This window comes from Pseudorasbora parva, chromosome 4 (assembly GCF_024679245.1).
Source record: "Pseudorasbora parva isolate DD20220531a chromosome 4, ASM2467924v1, whole genome shotgun sequence".
Classification (NCBI taxonomy): domain Eukaryota; kingdom Metazoa; phylum Chordata; class Actinopteri; order Cypriniformes; family Gobionidae; genus Pseudorasbora; species Pseudorasbora parva.
In genome coordinates, this window is record NC_090175.1 from 45,871,786 (window position 1) to 45,889,213 (window position 17,428).

Here is a 17,428-nt window from a genome sequence, read left to right on the forward strand (position 1 = left end):
AACATTTAGATTTCATGTTGACCTAAATGAAGACGCGATTAAACTGGGTTTCCCTGCTTTTCCAGATGCTCGGAGATCAATAAGCAGGGTGTGGTTCAGTGCTCTTTGGAAGCAGAATTATTTCATGTGAAGCCTTTGCTCCCTCAGAGTTGCCATCGTAGCTTTACAGTTGTTCCATTTCTTTATTACTGATTTAACTGTTCTCTGAATAGTGACTGATCATCTTGTATCAATTTCCTTGTTTTAAAGTTACTTTTTTAGTTTATGGGCATGTTTTAACTTGATTTAAGTTCTGCCAACAATACTTACTAGAGTCCAACAAATTTAGTTTTTTGTTTTTCGATGTTAGGGAGTTAAAAAGTCTGATATCGAGGTATATTGTAATAATAATAGATTTTATTTATAATGCACTTTTCATTCTGAAGAATCTCAAAGTGCTACAAAGGGAAAAAAATAACAAAAAAATTAATAACAAAAAATACCAACACATAACAGTTAAAAGCTTTTCTGAACATATTCTTTATATGTATATTATAGTACAGTACAAGTCTTAAGTTTGGTGTGTCCAAACTTTTGACTGGTACTGTATAATAGTACAGTACATAATATGCATACATAATTATAACAGAATAAACATGCATGTGAAAAACAATTATTTTCTAAACTAGATTTTCAGGTAGGCAACATATAGGCCTTATCAAATGTAAAAATAAAAACACAAGGAATAAAGAAGTGAGCGCGCCGTAGCTAGGTTTTCTAAATGTATTAATGTAGTCAAGCCATGATTGCTAATGGCTTATCTAAATTATTTTAGATCTGTTGAAAAAAAACAAACAAAGCCCACAGTGACAGGGGCGAGGCCAGACATTTTCAGTCATTTTCCTTCTTAAAACAGGGTGGGCAAAGGATATAGAGTATGAAAAGGGATGCACCGATGTATCAGCTGCCGATAGGCCGATTTTTGATCAATTTACATCCATCAGCATATCGGCTATAGCAGGAAAAAAACAGATATAACAAACAGATGATTTAGTACTGCATGAAGGCACTGAGCTGTATGTCTGCTGCATAATCCAAGATTATACTGTAATAATATTCCTGCTTTTCTGTTGTCTGCGTTTTAATGTTAATCAAACAACAAAAGTCCAACAAACAAATCGCTCAATACTCTTGGACTAAACTTTCTTAAGGATTCATTTCCGCGATGCAGACAACGCAGACAGAATGCAGTCATAAAAACGGAATTTACTGCATAATGCAGAATGGCACAGAATTGGTTTTGATGAATAAATAAAACGTTGGTCAGTACACTTAAATCAAATTGCGATATATTGGTGCCTTTGAATATTAAGCCGCAAAAATAATTTTAAATATGAATCCTGCATGTTTCTCTGTCTCTGTGAATATCCCCAACTGAGCAAGCCAAGCCAAAGGCGACAGTGGCAAGGAACCAAACCCTTTTACCCTACCTCTCTCTCACACACACACACACACACACACACACACACACACACACACACACACACACACACACACACACACACACACACACACACACCACACTGAAACTGGTGGTGTTTTTCAGCCTCTGCCACCTCAATATAAAGACATTAATGCATCTTCAGTCACTTCATGATTTGCTAATGCAGCAATAAACTAAGTTAATGTTAGGGCTGTACTAGAATAATCGAATATTCAAATATTCGTTCGGTGAGGTGGCATTCGATTTTCAGTTTTGAGATTCGAATATTCGTTTTTTTTTTTCAACACGTGACTTCTGTCGCGGGCTCATTCTCACTCATGCTTGAAATAATAATAATAAATTAAAAAAAACACCGCAACATGCTTTCAATAAAAGCATCGCACATTTTTAAGATTTAAATTAACAAAAAGTCAGAATAAGACAAAATAAATCCCTTATATAGAATAAAACTAATTGTAATAGATATTACATTTTGTGTCATTTTAAAAACAATTCATTTATTCTTATGCAACTGTTTATAAGCATGCTACCCTGTTATCTATTTATTACAGTTCGTTGAAATCACTGTGTGTTACTAATTTAATTTCTGTTTTGGGATTCATTTGTTTTAAAGAAAGGTTCGTTATTAATACCTTATTAAAGTTCTTGCTCTCAGCAGACTTTGTGTTTTGTATCACTTGTGCACTGTCCGTTTTCGGAGCATAAACCTGCCCGTGTAATGCGTACCGGAAACTGTTCTATTTAAAAGAATATTAAATGTTTATTAATATTTAAAGAATGTGTGCCACCTGATCATATTGCACCAAATGCAACACTGCACTCCACTGGGTCTGCCGCAACACATTTATGATGCCGAAGAGTGAAACGTGAAGTCGTGAAAGATGATACAAATGCAAACCGACACTATTATTATATATTTAGCCCCACCCACCGAAGCTTCGAATATTCGATATTGATTGCCACCTAAGCTTCGAAGCTCAAAAAATGGCATTCGAAACAGCCCTAGTTAATGTAATATTTTTTTCCCGTTTTTTAAATATTTTTTTACGGATTTAAAACATGACAATTTCAAATAAGAGGGCGTGACAAATATCAGTATCTGTATCGAGCAATAATTGTTTGTTAAAATTCGTTAAACAGCATGCTAAATTATCAGAAATAAACGCACTGCAGTTTCAAGTTAAAAGTTACAAAAGCGCAAATAAGAATGAACTTGAATGAATGAATGACAAATAGTAATGATTTATGGAAAAAAGATGAAATTGAGATGTATCTGCAAGACAGTGACAATGTTTGAAATATTTTAACTATACTATAAATATTTGTGCTTACCTTTGCAAGAAGAATAGGTTATAGAACCTTAAAAGGTTCTATCGGTGCTACGTAGTTGGAACCCCTAAAAAGTTCACTGCAAAAAATGCTTTTCTTACTTAGTATTTTTGTCTTGTTTCTAGTCCAAACATCTAAACATTCTTAAAACAAGACGTATTTATTAGACAAGCAAAAGTAATTGTCTTCTTTTGGGAAAAAATAAATCAAAATTAAGTGAGTTTTTGCTAAGATAATAAATGCATTTTTTTTTCTTTGATTTCTTTTTTTTTCTTTTTTTTCTCAGTGTTCTATATATAACTCTTTTTAAGTGCCAAAAGGGTTCTTTCTTGTCATTTTAGAACCCTTTTAGCATAAAAGGGTCTTTGGAGTATACTCAACTATACTGTATATAACCTTTTAAGAGTACCAAATACGTAGCGCCAATAGAACCTTATCTTTCTTATTAAAAGAGTGTACATGCAATATTACTTTGAGAAGACAGGACTTCTGGTTAAACACTGGGATGATCTCATCATATTCAACTGTCTGTTATTGTGCGTTGAGGGAATTGAGCGGTTTCGTGGCTTGGTTTCTTGCAGCAGTATCCAAAAATAAATCCAAATTAAGCTTTTAAAGCAACCCTCTACAATACGAGTAAATCACTCGCATATGCAAGTAAATCTTCACTCTAGGCGACTAAATAATATCTATCATTAGCCATTGTCTAATTAATAAATGTTAGAGGCTAAGAATAAGTTTAGGACAAATATATTTTCACTCGCTAAACACTCTGAAAAACAGTTTTGCTCTGTCTTTGATCTCAGCAAATCAGTTTTAGCAAATGCAGGCAATGTGATTTTGATTCATGAACCCAGCAGCTCATCAGTCTTTAGTGTGTTGTATATTGTTATTACTAAGTAGAATTAGTAGGAGTATTATCATCTTATTTATATAATTAATATAATCTATTGCTATCATCATTTGTTACAGAAACACTGAATGACCAACAATATCTTAAGCACCACCAAATATGCATTCGTGTGTGTTTAATTGCGATTATATAAAAGTTTGTTTACATAATATAGGCTGTGTGTGTGTGTGTGTGTGTGTGTGTGTGTGTGTATAATTATTATGTATATTTGAATACACACGTATAGATTTAAGAAATATTTGCATGTATATACTGTATATATTATATAATAATTTATAATATATATAAATATAAATATTTTACATATAATATAAAAACATGTCTTTAATATATACATATGTGGTTATTTATATACACATTATACACATATATTAAGTTTTTATTTTTATTTTGGTTAATCTCAATTGATCAATTTGACGGCACTTATATAAATGAAGTAGTATATCAGTCTGGCGAGTAAACAAAAAAAAAATGTTAGCCAATGGTGATTATGTTGCCAAGGTGTGCATAGAGGGTTGTAAAGTATCGACTGATTTTCTTAACAATTTTCAAATTCTACTCCACATTCCATCCATAAACGTGCAAATCTTACCATTACATCCTGGGCGGGACTAACAGAACCTGACAAATCAATGTTTAAATTTGATACGCATGTAAAATGCACCTATTATAGGGAGAGGTGATTGACCACACTTGACAATGGAAAACTGCATTTAATTATTCTTTTAACTAAATAAATAAAGTGATGGTGTGATATGATGTTATTATAATTATTTCAATTATTTCATACATCTTTTAGCAAAATTACCGACTATGTTTAGGGTGGGCCACAATTCAAAGTGCCCACCTGTAGCTTCGCCACTGTGTAAAAACAAAGCATGAATTCATCTACATCTGCTAGCGTGATTTATTAATATAACTCTGTTTGTGTTCACTATGGTGAAAAAACATAAAAAGGAAGTGAGTCATTTTTTAATTTGCTGTTGTTTAACTTGAGCTCGCACACCTTAACAGATGACTGCAATGCATTCTGTGCACTGCTGTGGTGGACTGGGAGGCAATGTGACAATTCCCTGAACATAACCTGCCATTATCATCTTTAGGCACCAAATAGCTGTGCTTGAATGCAGGGAAATTTGTCTGCTTTGTGAACCAATTTTGCAAGGTCAGTCAACATTTGCTTTGTGTTTGGCTCAAATATTTGACCCCCACTGACTCATGCACAGTTTCCCCTGTTTGCCATCTGCACTTTTGTGTGCGATTCTGTGCTCTGAGTCGTTATATGAAAAGAATGGAACTGTCAACTTTAGTAAAATTGCTATTTTTGCAAAAATAATTGCAAAAACGTATCATCTTTTGTTGGAAAATAAGCCTAATTGACTTCATCTTCATCACAACTAAGATGTTCAAACTACATTTTATGAAAATCACCTGTCAAGTTTATATATATATATATATATATATATATATATATATATATATATTACATCAGCATATGAGTGTCACATCGGATGATTACAGAGACTCATCTCAATATGGCTCATTTAACTGTACATCTATTGCCAAAATTTTGCCAAAAGATCAGTCAGGAAGAGAAAATAAAGTAATATCTAGAGTAGTTATGCCTGCATAAAAAAATCAAAACCAACATGTTGAATGTTTTCACTAACACAGCGAAGTTTGTCAATTAGATTGTTTATTCTCTTTAGTATGCAATTATAGGGATGGGCGATATTGAGACTTTGGTTTTTGGTTGTCTATCGTAGTTACACTTACATGATGTTGCCAGTTCCTTCATCAGCATTACAGCATTACTTCGTCATGTGGTGCTCACGTGAACTGCGTCGGCCAATAAAGAGCTAGCGTTCTGATGTAGAACCCGGAAGCGCTGTAATGTGAACAGTGTAGGAGAAATGATTGAATAAAGCCATTATTTTATTTATTTTTGCACATACAAAGTATTTCCGTTGCTTCATATCATTTTGTGAACCACTGTAGTCATGTTGACTATTTTAACGCTGTCTTTCCTACCTTTCTGGGCCTTTAAAGTGGTGGTAATGTTGCAGTCTTTGTGGGGTCAGAAAGAATTTAATCAAAAATATCCTAATTTGTGTTCTAAAGATGAATAAGGGTCTTACAGGTTTGGAAAGGGTTAGTAATTAATGGCAATTTTCATTTTTGGGTGAAATAAACCTTTAAAGTGACAGCAGCCTAATGAACCTGCTGTTGTCTGTATCATTAATGTTAATCAAACAACTGTCTTGTTACAGCCCCTTAGCCAGCAAGCATTCAATGAAGTGATTGATGCCCATGAGTGTTACTTTCATGTTTTTAGTTTTAATATTCCAACTGACAGCCAGCCTATGTTTTTTTACAAATGAGATAATGTGTGTGTGAGGGGTGAACTGTGTTTGATTTTTGGGTAATTATGAAATGAGCTGGAGACGAATGTTCTTTTGCCTGGTTCATTATACTTATTTTATGAATTTTTTTTTTTTTTTGTGGGTTAAATAAACATGTTACTCAGAGACTGACATGTTTGGCTTTTCAAAAATGTTAGCCTGACAAGCCAGACCCAAATTAAGATGTTTGTTCTGGGAACTCACCATTGACAGGGCTCAATCCGAGGGGTGGGATAAGCGGAGCTCGTTGATAGATTAAACTTTCGCCGTATCCGTTTGGCAAAACTACGAACACATCTTCCCTTCTTATGAATGATTTCATTTCTGTTCTTTGTTCTTTTCTCAAAGAAAATCTTGACTCCAAATCTTCCAGAAGTCGGGGCCAAAGCCGATTCGAAAGACCGCTGTTCTACAGCTTCTTTGTTTACAAGCAGTGGAACCCCCGCAACTCGGCCCTCATTATGTGAAGTCCGTCCAACGACTCTATACACGATGTGATTGGCCTGACCAGAGTTTGGTTTTTCGAGCTCACAAATCTATGGAGAGTTGCTAGACAACAACGCTGCAAATTAAATTTGCTACCGCTAGGGTTTCTAGGCTACAAAAATTACTTTTTTAGAGGACTTTATAGAGAACTCTGAATGGAGTGCAGTCATACTTTTATAGTTTGAAAGACTTCAGTTTGTCATTGTATGCCTTTATTTTGAAGGTTAAGAGTAGCATAAACATTGTTTAAAAGATCTCCTCTTGTGTTCCATGAAAGGAAGCTATATGCCTAGAGAGTTGAGCTGGATCTAGTAAAAACAAGTTTTTTTTTTTTGTAATTTAGGTGATGTGTTTTGACTAAAGGCTGAGGCGAGTTTCTCATTGAGAAATAATTTGTTGCATCTGGAGGACTGTTGGGCGGAGGCTGGATTTTGGCGTTCACTGCGTGTGTGTGTGTGTTTCTAAAGGTGGGACGTTGCATCACTGGTGAGTCTGTTGAGGACACAAAAGCAGCGTTGTGCCCTGGTCATGTGATGCTTGTTCGGAAAGCTCCGACCATGTGATCCTGCCTCACAGAATGCTGAGTCGAACTTACAAATGCTGCCTCACCCTTGATGTGAGCAGTGAACGATTGAGAAAAGAAAGATACAGCGCCGTTAAAGAATGTAGGCATAGAGAAACAGGTGTGAAGGACAACTGGAAACAAAAGCAATAGTGTGCCAAACACTATGGTGCAGACTACGTGCACTTCTCTCATCAGGTCCTTACTCACTCTTTCCCTGATGGTGCTGTGGGGAAAGTGGCTGTCTTCTGTCGAGTCAGTTTGTTGGAATTTGGAGATTTTGCAAGGACAAGAAGCGATTGCTGAAGTGGACCAGGAGCGTTTTAGAATGTGTCCTAGGAAATGGGAATTTGTCTTGGAATGGAAAAGGAACACTGTGGAATTCCACGGCTGCACCAGGAACAATAGGTTGGAAACAGATGAATTACTGCTTGAACTTCCTTGATGCTATCTAATAACATGGCTTGTATTGAATTGAAACATGCCCTCCAAGTAATCATATGCTCATGAAGCTGTTCAGCCAGAAATTGTAGATGATGATGAGTGATTGATTATAGGCTATGCAGGAATTTTATTATATCATTTCTTTAGATTATTTTATGAGCTTGAAACAAAACGTGTTCTTTAACAGCAGTTATGGGGAAGGCTCTAATGGGGAAGCTGAAAGAAACTTGTCATTTTCTGATTTGCAGATAACATGATCCAGATGCATCTGAGAGGAAGTATGTGTGTGTCACATTTAGTTGCCACACCCCTCTTCGCCCGTGCGCAGACCTTGTGACTGCGTTGCTGTGGCAATTGGACAGGGAATTTATTAGATCACTTTAACAATCTTCTGTGTCTGTCACTATGGTGTTCTTTATTTACTCTTTGCGATTAATGGGAGGAAAAGCAAACATCCGTGCCATGAAGACATGTTATGCGATGTAAGTTCAATTCTTTCCTTTACTCTGTCTGGCTGGCTCATATCTTCATATAATGGAACAAATTGCGAGGCAGACTTTGTTGGATCTCCAAAGATGATAGAAAATAATAAAAACCATAAAAGTAGTCCATGCGGCTGGCAATGCAATAGATACCCAGTACCCACTACACGCATGTTGTAAATAACTTAGTTATTTGGGTATGACTCCAGAAGAGTTGGAATATAGCACGCAAGACTTGTGTTGTGATGAAATGAAACATCTTGGCTAAAAATGGATACTTGGAACAATTTAATTAGTTTTTATGTTTAGTTGCCATTATTTATGACATCGAAGCTCTTTAATGTAACATTTTAAAAACGATGCTGTGTATGTAATTATGCATATATTGACTTTTTGGTATTGCATGAGATTTCATGTGTGTTCTGCTATTTCCTGCGGAGAGAGATGTTCAAGTAATGGTTTCTTTTTCTGAAAACCGGAAATGGCATTTTAGGCCATTTCATTTTCAGTAACTGTAATGGTAATATAGCTAGTCATATGGAATATACTTTTATGGTGCTTTTGTGAGTCAGTTTTGGAGCTTTACATCATTTGCCCCTTTCATTATTATTCTATTGAAAAGAATGGCGAGACCATATTTTGTTCATTGGATAAAATAGTCATACAGATTTGGAAAAACATGAGTGAGTTAATAATGACAGAATTTGCATTTTTAGCTGAACTATCCTTTTTGTTTTCGACGGTCTGAGCATGTGCGTGTTGCCGTTTTATTGCGTCACTCTGTCACTTAATCTGTCTGGAGAGCAGTAGCAAAGTCACTCAATAATTCAGCCGCTGATGCTTCTTGTTTCTCTCCCTTCCTTTTACGAAGATGCGTTGAGAAGGATGTTTAATCTGGGAGCATTTTTGCAGCTGTAGGCTAATAGTTTTCCTTTCAGCTCCACAAACAAAAGCATGTTGGCTGTTGCCATGGTGTCAGTGTTTCACAGACAGGCTTCCTGTTTTGGTGTTCTGTTACTTACCAAGAGTGAGTTTCCTGTTGAACCAGACTGAAAGAGCAGGAGAGTGCTGTCGCTTTGGCTCTGCACATGAGGTTCATGAATGTTTGGAAAAATTTTGTTTCTTTGCAGAACCAATGATAATTTTTTCACCTTGTGTGTTTTGTCTCTTGTCTTGCTGTCCAACTGCAGTCCTGGAGTTTGCCACAGGGGGTCAGCAGAGTGTGGGGTATGAGTCATGACGTCTGTGGTGCTTGTAGACAGTGGAGGAACAGTGGTGGAGTATGTCACTGCAGTGGACGACCATTTACCGGTAAGAATTTTACATCTACAACATTTTTTAAGCATATTTGCTGCTAAAATACCCCTGTGGTGAAAATCAAGTTGCTGTGCAATATATAGAAATATCGCAAATGTAAATATCGCAATATGCATATCGCAACGACACGCAATATCTGAAAGATTTTAATGGGTTACTTCAACATTGTGAAAAGGTTACTGGGGACGACCGTTACTTATGATTCCTTGCAGTCTTGCGCTGTCTGCTATCTGACACATACAGCGAGACATGCACATCCATGCATTATGTCTTAAAGTGACAGACGGCTAAATACTGTAAACCTGCCGCTGTTTGTCAAACAACAGAAGAACTAGAGAAAATCACTCATTGAGGCTGAATAACCTTTGTAGCTTTATTATATAATGTATTATGTAATGCTCCGTTTTTGCCTTATTTGGAAGGATCATGACTCATGAATATTAATGTTGAGCTCTGCTCTGATTGGCTGTTTCACTGTACAGCTAGCACATCTACATAACACACTATATCATCCGTCATGGCAGTGATTTTACAATGACAGCTTCTTGAATCTCGAACTGAACTGGGTAGCGTGTAAATATGTTGTTTTACTTTGTACAGTAAAGTTACAGTTTGACAGTAGAGTACTGATTTAAAAGTCGATTTATTTAAGCCCCGTTTCCACCAAAATTACCTGGAACAGTTTGTACCAGGAACTTTTTTACAGGAACTTTTCTCCCCCCCAGACCTGCAACTGTCTGCATTTCCACCGCGATCTAAAGTTCCGTGAAGATTAGGCAAATTAGTCCGGTGATGTAGGACTGCGCGCGACTGCTCCTCCAAGTCAGTGACGGACAGTAATCATTTTTGCGCGACCGCAAAAATGAACAAAAAATGATGACATTTTTTTGTACCGATTGAAAGATTTAGTGGATTGTTTACATGAGAAGTTATCTAAACCGATCTGGTGTTTACATGTGATGACTTTCAATCGCAATCATTTTGTCACATGCAGTTTGTCTGCCGCATCAAAAATGTCAACGCTGTTTTCACCAGCAGCTGAATGTGTTAACTGTAGCTATAGCAACTCTTAACGGCCACCAGGACAGTATTATGTAAGATAGTTATTTCTGTAAAGTGTAATAATCATCTCAGAAAAAAAAAAATCTTCTGTCAGGCGCAGCAATATACACTGTGTCATTATTCCAACATTATCTTCATAACTTACGAAATAAGTTATACTGAGACGAACGCCCGCCATCAGACAGAGAGCAAGACTGACAAGCCACTCAAAATAATCAGTGTCGCCGTAAACACGCGCGCCGCCGGGAGATGAACGCATGTTGTTATTCAATGGCTCTGGCTTTAACTGTTATGCCACATTAGTATGCACAAATTATATTTATTGTTTGAATTTCATATTAAAACTTTACAAATTTGCTATGAGATTTACTTGACGAACATATTTCGTCTCGTCTCGTCTGACGAAATTAACACTACCAAACAACTATACTGTTTTCAAGGTCTATCCACATCATTACTGCAAGTTGAATGATTCTGATTGGCTCAGAAATGTTTTTTACAGTCATGGTAAATTTCCACACACTGTCAGTTTATCAGATGCCCGTGTCCATAGACGTGTCCCTTTTGGACACTTTCACCCAGGAATCAGGCCCGTAGTGACCTTCCAGGTCTGGAGCAGGCGCCAGCTTGCACAGAACAACAAGTCCACTCATCTCTTAGGATTTCCATTGTACACTCATCTGTAACACATAATATTGCGCACATGCAAAGATACACAGTCTCTCCAAGGTTGGAGCTGATTAAGCTCCAGTTCTAACTAGAATGTTCCCTAAAACAAACTGATAACATGTGCTTTATCTCAGTGAGAGGTACATACATTAGTACAGGCAATATTCATCTTGATTCTTTAGCGTTTCAGTAAAAGGTAATAGAAAATATGATAAATTAAATGAAAGACAAATCCATATTTCATATCTGGAAGCCGGGCTAGTGAGCAAAAATGTTTCTTCACTCCTGGCATGTTAGGGGTGTGTGATACCTCCAAAATCCAAACACACGACACCTTGTTGCTATCAAGTGTTAAGTGAAACATCACACATCTCTAGGTCAGACCCTCAATCACTCCTCAGAGACCAAATACACACTTTAGAAAACAAGAAACAATCAGTGGTTCTTTTAAGCAAAATAATAACAGGAAAGAATCATTATAATAATATATGTATGATATATATGGAATAATATTGGAAGATATATTGATTAAGGTTTTGATTATGAATTGAATATGCGCTGCTGTTACCAACTGGTGTTTATTCTCTTCAGTTTCAGCTCAAATAATGCCCAACATTAGTGACTCTGGTTTATTTGAGACTGTTTTTAGATAGGCTATTTCTTTTTCAAAATCATTGATGATGATAATAATGCTAAGGTGTTATTTTGTTCTCGTTTTTTAACAGTAGACCTATGTTTTATATAAAGTTGTTTCTCATTATGGATTCTAAAATGCGCAGTAATGTCTAATCACTTTGATTGTGAAAAATAAAATTGTGCTGCGCCAATCTGTCATGTACAGCATTATAATGAGAACACGATTGTAACAGTGTTGTAAAATCTCTGTTCTTTAGTTCCCGGTGTATCGGCGTTGTTGTTAAGGGAAGAGCACATTCAAAATGAGTTTCCCTTTCAAACCTTAGCCTGTAAAAAACTAGCACGGCCAAGTTCACATGCACACATTCATGTCCTTTTGTACTGATGCAAGTTGTAAAATGGTTACATTCCTGATTAATCTATATAGGGTGTGTTTGGATTGGAGTTTATTAATCCGCTAGCAAAGCTCTGCAGGGTGGCATATTCACCGTTTCAGCTCAAATACAATGCCTGATATTATTGACTGAGTTATTTGAGATGGTTATTTTGTTTTTAGATTTTTCTTTTTCAAAGACATTTATGCATCATTATCTAGCAGTTTTTTCCCCCCCAGTCATATGTTCATGTTTTCATAGACATGTCATGTTTGTATTTTAATATTAATTTTCCTAACAGTCTTAAAAGTTTTTCCATGTCTCCATGATGGCCCACGAGTACTGAAATACTCGTTTTTTTTAGACCTATCAATGATCGAAATGAGAAATTAGCAAAAATTCCCAGCCCTAAAACAAAGTAGCACAATATTCAAGCTGTGTTGCTCAGGTAAGATGATGTAAAATTATAAGTCTTCTATCTTTTCAGGTTTGACTTGCTTTCACTTTCGCGTGCGCTGACTCTTTCATTAGTTCTTTCTATCACCGACGACCCAATGCCAATTCTACAGGTTGAATTGGTCAAAAAAACAGACTGCGCCTAGAGTCAGTGGTGTGTAACACCCCGAGAAATGAAAATGGCTCGACATTGCCCGACCGTCAGCTTGGTGTGGCCCTGGCTTTACATGTAGCACGTAAATTCTGTGATTTGTTATCGTGCTCTCTCTCTTTGCGTGTGTGAGAGAAACACTGAGCACTCTCAGCTAAGTGACAGCGAGTCAGGCGCCTTTACTCTAGTGTTTAATGGTGTGTCAAAAACCATCCATTGAGATTAATGGAAATAGTAAAAAATAAAATAAAATCAAGCGCTCAGTCAGAGTTTAAGACGAGTTAAATTATATCTTTGCTGAACTTGCACTTAGATGTTACTACTAACAATATATTGTCTCAAACAATAATAATGAGAATTAACTAGTCTCTCTCTCTCTCTCTCCCTCTCTCTCTCTCTCTCTCTCTCTCTCTCTCTCTCTCACTCACTCCACTCACTCCACTCACTCCACTCACTCCACTCACTCCACTCACTCCACTCACTCCACTCACACACACACACACACACACACACACACACACACACACACACACACACACCTGCTGCAAGGAGACGCATTCTGAGGAACTATAATGAGAAGAAAAATATGCGTGGCCATTCTGTTCTTTTTAGGGTTTTTGATTTGTTTACATGTCTGGTCTGCGTTTCATTAATATATCATTTGAACCGTGCCGGAGTTCGTTTGGAAGGGGACTGAGTCTGCTTGTTTGGTGCGCACCAGTGTTCGGGTGGCAGCGTTTACGCTTCTTCAAATGACCCACACTAAATAAGGAATCGCACCAGGGGTGGTTTTAATCAAACCAAACATGCCAAGTGTAAACATGCCCTCAAGCTATTTGAAGAAGAATATATTATTACTATTATTATTTATTTTAATTGTATTTTTTACAGGAAAAAAAAAAAAAACATTTAAATGTGTAATTTTGGTAATCAAAGGCAAAGGTGAGTTTTAAGGAATAAATTTGACCACAGAGGGAATTTTAAGTTGCTGATATTCTGCCATCTACAGACCACTCGTCTGATGTATATTGCACTCAAATATAGCAAGGTCCAATATCCTTGACTGGCATTACACATTCTGCAGGAGTCAAGCTTGCCATAGTCTTGCAGTCATAGTCTTACTGGCATGAGGTTTGTCTAATTTGTAGTTTATTCTGGCAAGAATTTACCAAAGATCAGCCACTCAGATTAGAGCTTGCCAGATGTTCTAGATCAGGGGCAGTATTTACAAAACATCTAAGGCTAGCTCCTAACTTGCCAGTTTAGGAGGAACTTAAAAATAATGGGTGTCTCACTCCTAATTTTAGGACTCCTACATTTTTGCTATGAGTATTTCACAAAGCATTGTAGCACTTAAACTAGCTCCTAAATCCATGAAACGCAAGGAGTAGTTAAGAGAACTCCTAAGTCACTAAGACCTGTTGCTGCAATCCGCCCGAAGACACTATACAACATTGAGGCAATAGATAAATGTACATAATAAATGTATCTTTAATAATAATTAAAAAGTCAGATTAGTGGTAGTTGTTTTTATGAGTTCACACTTACAAATGATGTAATGGAGTAAAACAATACAAGCGTATTTGACGTACTGTCCAAAACGATCGAGGGCTCAGAGCCCAAACCCAGAGTTCTCGTATCACAGGCCGAGAGTGAGTAACGGGGTGGCGGAGGGGTGCAGGAAACTGTGGTGGTGTCTAGGTGAGTCGGCTCTCAGCTGTGTGTACCTCCTCTCGCGCTGATTAGATAGACCGTTTGAACGTGCTCCTCACACATTTTGTTTATTAAACATAATTTTCGTTTTGAATTCTGCAATCTCTCGAGATGAAGACATGTAAGAGGCTGACAATAGCTGAACATATACTAGTTTAATTAGTGACACTTAGCCTACTTTTTACATTTTTGATTTGAATAAGGCAACATGATACAAAATATTTCTATAATAAAATCACTGACAGAGACTCCTCCCCTATCAGCCAATCACTGTGGTCATAGTTAGCAAGCGTTATGACATCATCCATAGCAGCGAGGTCAACCCCGCCCTTACTCTTAGCTTAAGACTTCTCTCTATCCCTTAGTAAAAGTTTCTCTCAGCTGTTTTGTGACTAGATTTTAAGAGAACTTAAAATCTAGCCATTTAGAAGAACTCTTAGGGGATAAGAGAAAATGTTCCGTGAATACGGCCCCAGATGATCAATGAGATGAAGCAGTAACGTCTTGAGTAACTTACTAAGAGTAGAGTTGAGGCACAGCAAATAAATGAAAAGTTGTGGTGTGCACCAGATTACTCAGCCTTTTTCCAACTTCAGTTCAGTATTGTGACATGACATATCTTTTAAATGGAATAATGAATGAGAGAATTTTTTTCTCTCTTTAACGCACCTCGCCATTTCTTTATTATTAAAGAAGGAACACCATTCCTTTTCAAATGTTCAGATTTTAACTAAATATTATGTAGAGAAACTTGCACAAATGAATTGTTCACCACTAGACTATTTTGTTTCAGGTAGTTTTTTCTTTTATTTCAGTTACCTTTTATAGTTTCAGTTTTAGTGAACAGTAACAACACTACTGTGCACTGACAAAGTAAATAATTGCATCAATTTTAAATTAATGTGGACTTTAAGTGTTTTAAAAAGTTAATTGTTGGTAATACCAACTTTTCCTGTTAAGGAATGTGTTACACTAAGCATGATAACTTTAGTGATAACTATAATTATAAAGTTTAAATCATTCTAAATTGGGAAGTCCACACCACAGCTAGAACGACACGGAACATTATCATTGGAATCACTTCCAGAAAGAGCTTAAGCGTTAAAAGCAGCAGACACTGCAGCTTGCCCTGTTTTTCTTCTTTAAAAAAAAAAAAAAAAGTATCATCATCATCGTTGGCCAATATGTGGTGTGGTTCAAATGATCTATGAATAAAATATGGACCAAAGACATGCAAACAAACCAGAAGCAGGAATGTGTTAAAAGGACAGAATGGTCACGCATATTGTTTATGTACATGTATATTTATATATACACACACACACACACACACACACACACACACACACACTTGTTTTTGTGAAATGTGTGGACATTCCATAGGCGTAATGGTTTTTATACTGTACAAACCGTATTTTCTATCTTCTTACACTGCCCCTACCCCTAAACCTACCCATCACTGGAAACCTTCTGCATTTTACTTTCTCAAAAAAACTCATCCTGTATGATTTGTAAGCCTTTTGAAAAGTGGGGAAATGGCCAATGTCCTCATATTTCACACTTTCCTTGTAATACCTATGTCATACCCATGTCATTATACACATTTGTGTCCTCATATTACACAAAAACATGCCCCCCCATATATATATATATATATATATGCCATCGGCTTTAAAAAATAAATACAATTTATCCGATCGACCACTACTAATATAGTTCTCCTTCTTAGTAAGAATGTCATTTTACAGTTTTGTAGAACTGTCAAAATTCTTGTTCATTATAATGCAGAAAACTTTAACAGATAAAGATTTCAAGTATTGCTGTAAAGTACTTAGAAATTCATTTTTAGAATGTTTAGTTTTCTGGGTTCCTCTTGATCATGAAACCTTTGTTCTCCGTCTAGGAGGAGGGTGTGTATGAGGTTGAGGGAGAAATGGAGGGAGAGGTGGAAGAAGAGGCCGAGTTGGAGTACCCTGCGGTGATCGTGGAGCCAGTGCCCGGTGCGCGGTTGGAGCAGGGCTTCGCCGCTCAGGTGCTTGTGTACGATGATGAGACTTACCTGATGCAGGGGGTGGCCGAGGAGCAGGAGGTGGAGACGGAAGTGCTGGAGACAGGTGAGAACACTTCCAACATAACAACCCTTCAGTCTTTCTTGGCTGATTATCAGTCAACCATGAGCACACCTGACCAGGAAAATCAAAGATATACAATCTTTCATGCTTCAGCAACACTTTATGGACACACTTACACTATTTTTAATGAATGCACTCTAAACATAAATCCTCAATCGTCATAGGTCTGTACTATTGTTCTGTAAAATTATGATGCATATTAATTTTGCACTTGTTTTATTTAGCAGGGTTGCAATTTTAAACAGTAATGCATTTATATGATTTATCATGATACTGGAATCTTTAAATTTTTTATTTTATTTAATTATTAATTAAATAACATTTTTCAAATTGCTAAATATGATTTAATTATAATAATCATTTATTAATCATTTATACATAAATTACTATTGCTGTTGTGAATGTTTTTCTTTTTTGTCCTAGGCTGATCACATGCCTAAAAGTCTATAATAAGACACTTTTTTTATAATAAGACCTGTATAATAAGACACATTTCAATACAAAAGCGCAGTTGTAATTAATAATAATAATAGATTTTATTTGTAATGCACTTTTCATTCTGAAGAATCTCAAAGTGCAACAAAGGGAAAAAATACCAAAAAAGTGAATAACAAGTAAAAATATAGAATAATTAGCTATTAATATAGTTGTGTCTGTTCATAATTTGTCAACTAGCTGTTCAAAACTATGAAATTCCCATTAAAATAGCTGAAACAACCTTTTCCACAATACGTATCACAGCTACCACTGTTACTTAACATGCTTTTGTTCACTTGAGCAAAATGCTCTCTGTTCTAGTGATTGCATGTTAAAATAG

At 36.3% G+C, this 17,428-nt stretch overlaps 1 protein-coding gene across 4 annotated transcripts in view; it reads left to right on the forward strand.

Moving 5' to 3' along the window:
- elf2b (E74-like factor 2b (ets domain transcription factor)) overlaps positions 1-17,428 on the forward strand; it is a 30,173-nt gene that overhangs the window by 3,403 nt on the left and 9,342 nt on the right. For 2 of the 4 annotated variants that reach the window (XM_067441975.1, XM_067441978.1), the window contains exons 2-3: positions 9,292-9,412; positions 16,383-16,593. In XM_067441975.1, coding sequence (XP_067298076.1) covers positions 9,338-9,412; positions 16,383-16,593 — 286 coding nt within the window. In that variant the 5' untranslated portion in view covers positions 9,292-9,337. Of the gene's footprint in view, positions 1-7,182; positions 7,584-7,892; positions 8,102-9,291; positions 9,413-16,382; positions 16,594-17,428 lie in introns of those variants that run through there. The other 2 variants (XM_067441977.1, XM_067441976.1) reach the window with 2 other exon arrangements.